The sequence below is a fragment of the Eucyclogobius newberryi genome, unplaced genomic scaffold (assembly GCF_026437365.1).
Source record: "Eucyclogobius newberryi isolate DKJ021-1_F unplaced genomic scaffold, fEucNew1.0.hap1 SCAF_17, whole genome shotgun sequence".
Classification (NCBI taxonomy): domain Eukaryota; kingdom Metazoa; phylum Chordata; class Actinopteri; order Gobiiformes; family Gobiidae; genus Eucyclogobius; species Eucyclogobius newberryi.
This window is the reverse complement of record NW_027315801.1, coordinates 31,735,073-31,743,162: the sequence shown is the minus strand read 5'-3', so window position 1 is coordinate 31,743,162 and position 8,090 is coordinate 31,735,073. Positions and strand designations below refer to the sequence as shown.

General features: G+C 38.8%; 2 protein-coding genes across 5 annotated transcripts in view; both read right to left on the bottom strand.

The window, feature by feature from the left end:
- rpl10a (ribosomal protein L10a) overlaps positions 1-8,090 on the bottom strand; it is a 216,846-nt gene that overhangs the window by 20,111 nt on the left and 188,645 nt on the right. The window lies entirely within an intron of this gene.
- The window catches only part of LOC140363464 (differentially expressed in FDCP 6 homolog), an 8,986-nt gene continuing 946 nt past the window's right edge, over positions 51-8,090 (bottom strand). For both annotated transcript variants that reach the window (XM_072450041.1, XM_072450042.1), the window contains exons 2-11: positions 7,194-7,334; positions 6,570-6,755; positions 5,634-5,855; positions 5,415-5,561; positions 4,295-4,403; positions 3,826-4,124; positions 2,715-2,881; positions 1,917-2,115; positions 1,439-1,529; positions 51-974 (exon numbers count right to left, since the gene is read on the bottom strand). In XM_072450041.1, the coding sequence (XP_072306142.1) occupies positions 784-974; positions 1,439-1,529; positions 1,917-2,115; positions 2,715-2,881; positions 3,826-4,124; positions 4,295-4,403; positions 5,415-5,561; positions 5,634-5,855; positions 6,570-6,755; positions 7,194-7,334 (1,752 nt within the window). In that variant the 3' untranslated portion in view covers positions 51-783. The remainder of the gene's footprint in view (positions 975-1,438; positions 1,530-1,916; positions 2,116-2,714; positions 2,882-3,825; positions 4,125-4,294; positions 4,404-5,414; positions 5,562-5,633; positions 5,856-6,569; positions 6,756-7,193; positions 7,335-8,090) is intronic.

Sequence of the window (8,090 nt, the reverse complement as noted above, 5' to 3'; positions counted from 1 at the left end):
GACAAAATGAACACTGTGTGCAGAAGTTGAGTAAGAATCAGGCAATGATATGATATAGCAAGTGTTAACCCAGGTTTATTTACGATGGCAGCGTCTATAGAAAAAGGAAGTTTCTGTCCGTTAATCTCTCTTTCCTGTTTGCTGGAGTCACACTATTGCATTGAATACTGCATTACCTTGGAAAGTCAAATGTCACACACACACACACACACACACCAAAAAATAACATATTAACATCATATTACAGTTAAAGGTACACTGTGAGCATTGATAAACATGTTCTAATAGTTCTTTGTTACAGACGGGTGATCATGCCCAGGGCTCACACACAGTTTTTTCAAAGCATTAGTTGAATTGTAAACATTATACAAAAGCAGATTCTCTTTTAAAATGTGGAACGTGGACGTGTGGGAACAGTACGGTGCAAAGGTTTTTAAGAAATAATTATTTATTATTTTAGTCCTCTCACTCCCTCGAGTTAGTATCTGTACCTCTTACAACAGCTTCTTTAAAAGTAGGATATGTAGGGTATGTAGGGCCTGCTCTCACTAGTTTTAAAAATTGGCCAATGTTTTGTAAGAATAACAGTTGTTATGAGTAAAAGCTATGGTTGATTTGAACATATTTACCTCACAGACACAGATCTTTATGAAATATTAACTACAAGTTCTACATACCCTCCATTTAATTGAAAAAAACTAAACAAATATCCTAAAAACTTTTTCCACCTGCCTAGCACTTTTGCATAGCCCTGTACATGTGTTAAATGTAGAAGTTAGTCATTCAAGGGATGTCCATGTCCCCATTTGAGGTGTGGGAGTGGCGTTTTTCTAAATCACAGCTGTTCTCCACATTTTCTTTGCCCTCGTCGTTTTTCTCCTCCGATCCAGACCTCCTCCTCAAGTGCAGACCAGGGTCCCTCTGTGACGGGATATGGAAACTGGAAAAGGAGCTGCCCAGGGATGGTCGTTTCTCTGTAACAACATTACAATAAAGAGTTAAGATATCAAGGTTCATAAGGGAAGAAGGGTCTAAACAAATTCAGCAGTGCAAAAGCAGAGGGCTTTATTTACATAAAAACAAGGAACTGTGGATACTTCATAGATGAGTTCATTCAACTAAACTGTATTTTGTAGTAATTATAATAGTAATTTCAACAATCACAGCGCTACTAATAGCAACTGCAGTGCACCAGCAAATTTGTTTTGTTCATTTGCCAAGGTCTAGTTGTTAGAGTTGTGTTGTTTTGGAACACACTTGGTTCAATTGAGGCTTTGGTTTCTTTGCTCTATGTCATCCCCCTCACCTATTGGCTCCTGTTTATCTTTAGTTATAAAAGCTCAAAGCCCATGTGTGCACATGCATTTTCTGACGTATATATGACCCCCATGAAAAACATACGGCTTGAGTTGTTATGTAAGAGATCACACCCACTTACCTCCTGGACCAATCGGTCTCATCAATCGATTCATCTGTACGTTCCAGTGTTTCACGTTTGTGCTCGCCTGACGAAGTTTTCGCTGGGCGGCCTGTCACAAATACACAGAAAATGAATAAAAACAATATGTCGGTGTAATCCCTCATTTGTCCAGGTGTGTTCCATAGTAGAAAAAGATTCAGTTGTTTCATCTGGACTCTGTTTTTAGGAAAAACAAAACGTCTCATCCAAAAGTCATTCTCATGTTTTTCCTAAAAACAGAGTCCAGATGACTACAACTGAATCTTTTTCTACAATTAAAAGAGTACAAAAATACAGTTTTATTCAAATTCTTAAATATTCAGTTTATTTTGTATCAAATTCCCCTGATGTCTTCATGTGTGACATTATGTGAACAGTAGTATAATGAGATTTATACTGCGATACCTTCCTCATCTTTGTTCAAATATGCACTGTATGTGCTGTGCTTGATCCTCACCACTACATCCTGGTCGACTCGATGGCGGTTGGCGCGGACCTCTTCCAGCTGTCTCTGTGCCTCATCCAGAGAACGGGACTTGACCTCCATCTCCTGTTTGAGCTCCTGCTTTTCCCTCTGAGTCTTCAGGATGTACTCCTCCTGCTCCTCCTGCAGAGCCATCAACGCCTTCATCTTCTCCTCCTCCTCAGCAAGTAGTCTACAAGTCACAGACACATTCATGCAGTGAAGAAGGTGCATTCCTTCAAGCAGTCAAGGGGTCATTTGCAACTTGTAAAACTGGTTATATCAAGTTTAGTGTAAGTTCTAGTTTGGTGGAGCGCGTCCATGTTTACTACTTATTAATCACAATTTGCTTGAAGTTTGTCCAGTCCACACTAATACAATCAGGTTAGATGGGACAAAGACTAGAAGTGTGTTCTATTCTTTCTGCTGAACAACAAAGACACATTTTCCTAAGTGCACTTTAATCTTATCAGAACTGCTGTCCATGCGATTTAGGAGCTCAAAACAATGGGATCAGAAGAAGCTGAATCTTATCCAATACATTTGTGTAGCGAAACATTAACAAGAGCAGGAACAACTCAATTTGGAGGAGATCAGGAAACTAGAGAGTAAGTGTGTTACTGATGACAGCATTTAAAACTTCCTCTGCTGAGGCTCAACTTCCTCAGGAACATAATGTAACATGAGAGGTTTATAATGACTACAGTAAATGCGCTCTCAGCTGCACATTTACAGTCACTGAGACACGCCGACAAGTACAGGTCAGTTTGTGAGTGATTTCGTGGACAGTACCCGGCTTGAGCATAGCGGAAAGCCTCTTCGTCGAGTCGGGCTTTGATTTCCTGCTGTAGCGCCTCCTCCAGTCGTTTCTGCATCTCCTCCAGCTCCTGTATCCTCTTCCTCTGCCGCTCGGCCTCCTCCTCCTTCAGAGCCATCTCAGCCTGCATGCTCACCCGGGCCTACAGCCACAGAAACATTGTTTTTATCTCCATGTATCATTTATGTGCAAGTGAAATGACACTTCATCGACTCCAATCTGAGTGACAGATAATGATTCATAGTTTTGAATAAATTGTTGGGGTTTGATTGTATAACATACTCTAGAACGTAAAAGAGACACCAGATACTGTATATATGCCACTGAGAAACGCAAACACGGGTTTCAAGCTAAGTTTTAAGCACTTCAGATTTAAACATTATATCTTTTGAATGGGGAATGCTCCTCACACAAAACCCTCAAATCAGGAAGGCATTATTTACCTGAAACCCATGAATAAATTCTAAAGAGCTGTTTCCCCTTGTTACATTAGACCTCACTGCCCTCACCTCCAGCACCACAACTTCAAAAATAACTGCAATAACACAGCATAATTTTCACACTAAATGAAACTAAAACTAACACTAAATATACTTTGCATGTTAGTTATTCAAGGGATGCCCAGTTCAGTTTGTATCAATCTAGAGGTGGAGAATTTATCTGAATGTATGATAATATTGTCAATATTGTTTTGAAGATATAAATATACAAACTTATAAAAAGAGTATATAGTAAGTTAATGGAAAAAATGCTACAAAAAGTGCTGATTAACATTTTTTTTTAAAGTTATACATTTGGAATACAGGTTTAAAGTTATATTTCTGCACCTTTGTGATTAATTTGACAGGTTTTAAAACATGTACTAATGCAATTAAAGACATGTTCAAACACATGTCTGTTGTATTGACTTTCTTTCGTTATCGGTATGCTCAAAAATATCCTTTTATACATCAATTTTAGTCAATATCAGCCACTAATTCTAACACATAGAATTGGAATAGCAATAAGTGCCAGCATATTAGAACCCAGAAAGCCAGGACACTTAAAAAGTCTTGTTAAGTGGGAGGAGGAACAGGGGCGGATCACCTCCTCCGCCTCCTTCAGCTGCACCTCCAGGGCCTTCTGCAGCTGCTCGTGCTGCTGTCGCCTCCTCTGCTCGTCCTGTTCCATGAGGTCCTGGGCCTGTTTCTGAGCCTCCTTCAGCAGCTCCAGCTCAGCTAACTTCCTCTCGCGCTCCTCCTGCAGCGCCCTCAGCCTCTGAAGCTCCTCCTCTTTGGACTGTCTCCTCTTCTCTCGTTGTTCCCGCTGCTCCCGACGCTTAAGCTTCAGGTCTTTGTGAAGGGAATTTTTACCCTCCACATGCAATCGAATGGCCGTTTGAATAGCTGCGGACACAAGGCACAATCTTTTTTGGGGAGGGCTCACATCTAGATTGCAAAGACTGTTTTTCTGTAGTAATAGCCTCCATGACCGCCAACAATGACAGTCTACACTACAAGTCCTACTAACATACATTGTGTATATTCTGCTTTATTGTTTTACTCTGCCTTCTTACCTGTGGTCCACTCCTGTCGCTGTTTGGTGTCCGAGGCACTCATCTCATAGGTTTTAGAGATAGTTTTAAGACAAAACATACACCTCTTTCCATCCCGGTCAGGCAGCACCTGAAACAGCAAAAAAACACAATGAAACATACAGTTAAAATGTTGAAAGGGACCAATTTTGAGTTGAATTCACCACCACCAGCAGTCAAGTGCCTCACATGTCTGAACTTTGTTAAAGCCCCACTGCGTAACATTTCAGGTTTGCCACCTGCTAGTTGCGAGTCAGGTCTGTGGAGAAGCAAGTCCACTTACAGAAAGAATTCATGATTTCAAGGTATTTTTACGCACTAAAATACCTCTAATGAAATAAAGGCTTTTGTTTTTGTCTATTGATTTGCCAAAAGGTTACGCAGTGGGGTTTCATTTTGAAATTGAATGTGCAATGCTACAAACAACTCGAATTGTTCTCTCTCAGCATCAATATGACATTAACGCCCCAAAATGACACAAGCATCTCATATTTAGAAACACAATGACATGAATAAGCCTCATATATTATTCCTTGTTGAGCAGTATTTAAAACAGACATAAAATCTAATTAGTGTGTCATTGTTGTGTGGTAATAATTTATTACTAATAATTGAGGATTAAATGATCAAATGAAACACTTTAAAATAAAGAATCATGTTTAAAGTAAAAAACAGGTAAATAGTTGAATATTGGTTAAGAGGCTTCAACTTCAAGGACTGACAACCAGATAATGGCACATATTTTCCATCTTGAAAAGGGGGTTTTACCCACCCACAGCTACAGACAGCCACGTATGTCTTAAAAGAATGATGAAAAATCTTTTGCTTTCAGTGACGTATTAGGCTAAATGTACAGCTGAAGTAGAGAACGGTTCCGCGAGTCTTCTGATTTATATTGTAAGCAAGAATCTGAAAAGTCTGCATAAACTAGCATCACACATTATATTAACTTAATTCAGACTGTTTTAAAGGGGGCTTTACTTGAACCAAACAAACAGTAATATGGTGAATGGTATTAACAAAACAAAAATGCATATAGTATAACTTATCTTTAGCTTAAACAAGAAACATGTTATTATGACCGACAGTTAAAGTTGCTGACCTCCACACAGCAGTTACCATCCAGAGCTATGTTGCCTTGACAGTCTTTGCGGTCTTCCCCGGTGTAGTAGCACAAGATACTGGGCCTCAAAGTGAACCAGCGCTCCTTCCAGTTTCTCCTCAGCTGCCCTTTCTTCCAGACATAACCCTGAGGGCCACATTAACTGTGACTCACTCAAAACACCAACCTCAGCAGTCACAGCATTATCTGAATTCCTACCTCCTTCAAAACATCGCCAACTATTTCCCGGTACACTTCTTCGATGGCCATGCTGACGGAGTCTTTATCTACTCCCCGCGTTATCTTCCCCGAATTCATCATCTCCAGAAACACCCAAACTGTGATGCCATTCTGCTGCGCTGCCTCGTGGAAGTCCTCCAGGTCCACACAGTTGAACTCAATGCTCATGGCTGCACAGATTTTTTTGAGGAGGTACTCAACCTAAGAACACACAAAGAAGTAATGACATATTTATTATTCCACAACTAGAGCATTCATAACAGTTATTTTTAATCAAATAAACGTTTCAACTGTGACATATTTGTGCACTGATAACGCAATAACGCAATATTGTAACACAAGTGTGACCACCATAACCATAAGGTGTGAATCTTTTACCAAACTAAACTGACACTAACTCTACTGGACGACTCTCTATGCTTTTGGATGCAACGCTACCAAAAAAAAGAAAGAAAAAAACTCTCAACAGGAAACCAAAATGAGCATTTGCAAGTGAGAAACAAGCCCACAGAGCGGCATGAAACAAAGTGGTTACGAGAGATCCAGCTCCATTTTGTGGCCACCGATCACAGACTCAAAACTGACTTTCATTTGAGTTTTACTGTTCAAGAGCTGAAAGTCATTCATTTTCAGAGAAATGGAAGCTCTACAAGAAGATTCATTGCAATTAGATTTCGTAATATGAAAAGTTGCCATTCGTAAATTACAGAAGAAATGGATTTATTAAGCTACATAATTTCCTCTGAAAACATACACTGTCTAAATGTCAAAAGATTTCCTGAACTGCATTAGTTTAGCGGTTCATATTTCAGTCTCAAATGTAATGCTCCTGGATCTAATTGCAATGCTTATCAGAAGCTCAAATGTGCAGATATATGTACTGTCCAAAAGGTCGTTTATATACGGAATACGTACCTCATCGTTAACCATCACCAGAGGATATTTGTCCTCAGACAGAAAGTTGAAGAGGCACCAGAGTCTGAAGGTGTCTCTCTCCGGTAACACGGTGCCGCTGGCTCTGTCCGGCTGGTAGTTCTTCTTCGCTGTCAGGGTCCAACAGAGCTCATCCACGTTTTCCTTTTCAAACGAGCCTTCGATCACCTAAAGGAGAGAGTCAACGCTGTTAAAATACTAACTTTAGACATTAAAAAGGAAAGATAAACAACTTTTTCAAACCATCAAATGACATAAAATAATTTGTATTTTCATATAACGTGTTTTAAGCAGGATGTCTTTCCTTTGAGAGTAGATATGCCCATCGTCTATTTTGGTTTGTTACGCATTAGCAAAAAAAGTACCACAAATACTTTATTTTAGAGGAACATACAATTTCCCATTAATAATCATTCTTTATTTACATAATTCTATGAGATACACTGTGACATAAGCAGGGTATTGAATCAGAACAGTTATTCAACAAATAAATCATGTTTAACAGCGCCCAAGAAGGATAATGTTTAGAATATGTCTACACATTCTAAAGAAACTTCAACACAACGACTATAGTAGTTTGAAAATAAAAAAGGTTCCCTCATGCACCTTGTCCAGGATGTATTTGTTGAGGTAAGGCATGTACCCTTGACTGGACACTGGTCCGTCATCATCGTCCCTGAAGTGCTCCTCTAAAGCCACTGGGTCGTGCGGAATGGCCAGCACTGTGCACAGATTATGGGACAACACCTGCAAAATAACAAAGACTCAAATACTGGACAGACGCATTACATTTTCAGCTGATGCGGTTGGTTTCAAAAGACAGTATGCTCAAATAAAATGTGTGTCACAACAGAAATATGACCAGAAAAAAGCATGAGTTTGCTGAGTTTGCTGTCTACAATGGAAACCGAAAGCTCAGTATAAATATGATTCGCCTGAAAAACAAGTAAAGTTGACAATACAGAAACAGTTTGCAAAGACATAGTAGAAAAAGCTTCAGTTGTAGTCAGTAGTTTGCAAAGATATTCTATATAAGATAAGATAAGATAATCCTTTAATATCCACACAAGGGGAAATTTGGTTGTTACAACGCAGTAGAACAGGAGGAAAGGACAGATTATAGGAAGTTTCAAAACACACTCTTAATAGAACTCTTATGAACAAAACCAAAAAAAACGTATTAACAAAACTCCTCTCCTATCTTAATAGGGAATGGAGGGTGGAATAAAATTAAATAAAATAGATAAATAAAAAAAAAATAAAGATAAAAAACAGATAATAATAATAAAATAATGGTAATAGAATAAAATAAAATTAAAATAAAATAAATACATTTGAAATAGCACAGCCAAAGAAGTATATGACAACTGGAGACACTCTAAATGGAGTAGGTTATTACTGTGGAAAACATACCACACGTGTTGTACTATTCTTACACTATTATTATACAAGTCTAGCAATTAAGCATAAGACTTCATGTCAAAGAAACACAATCGTTTTCCC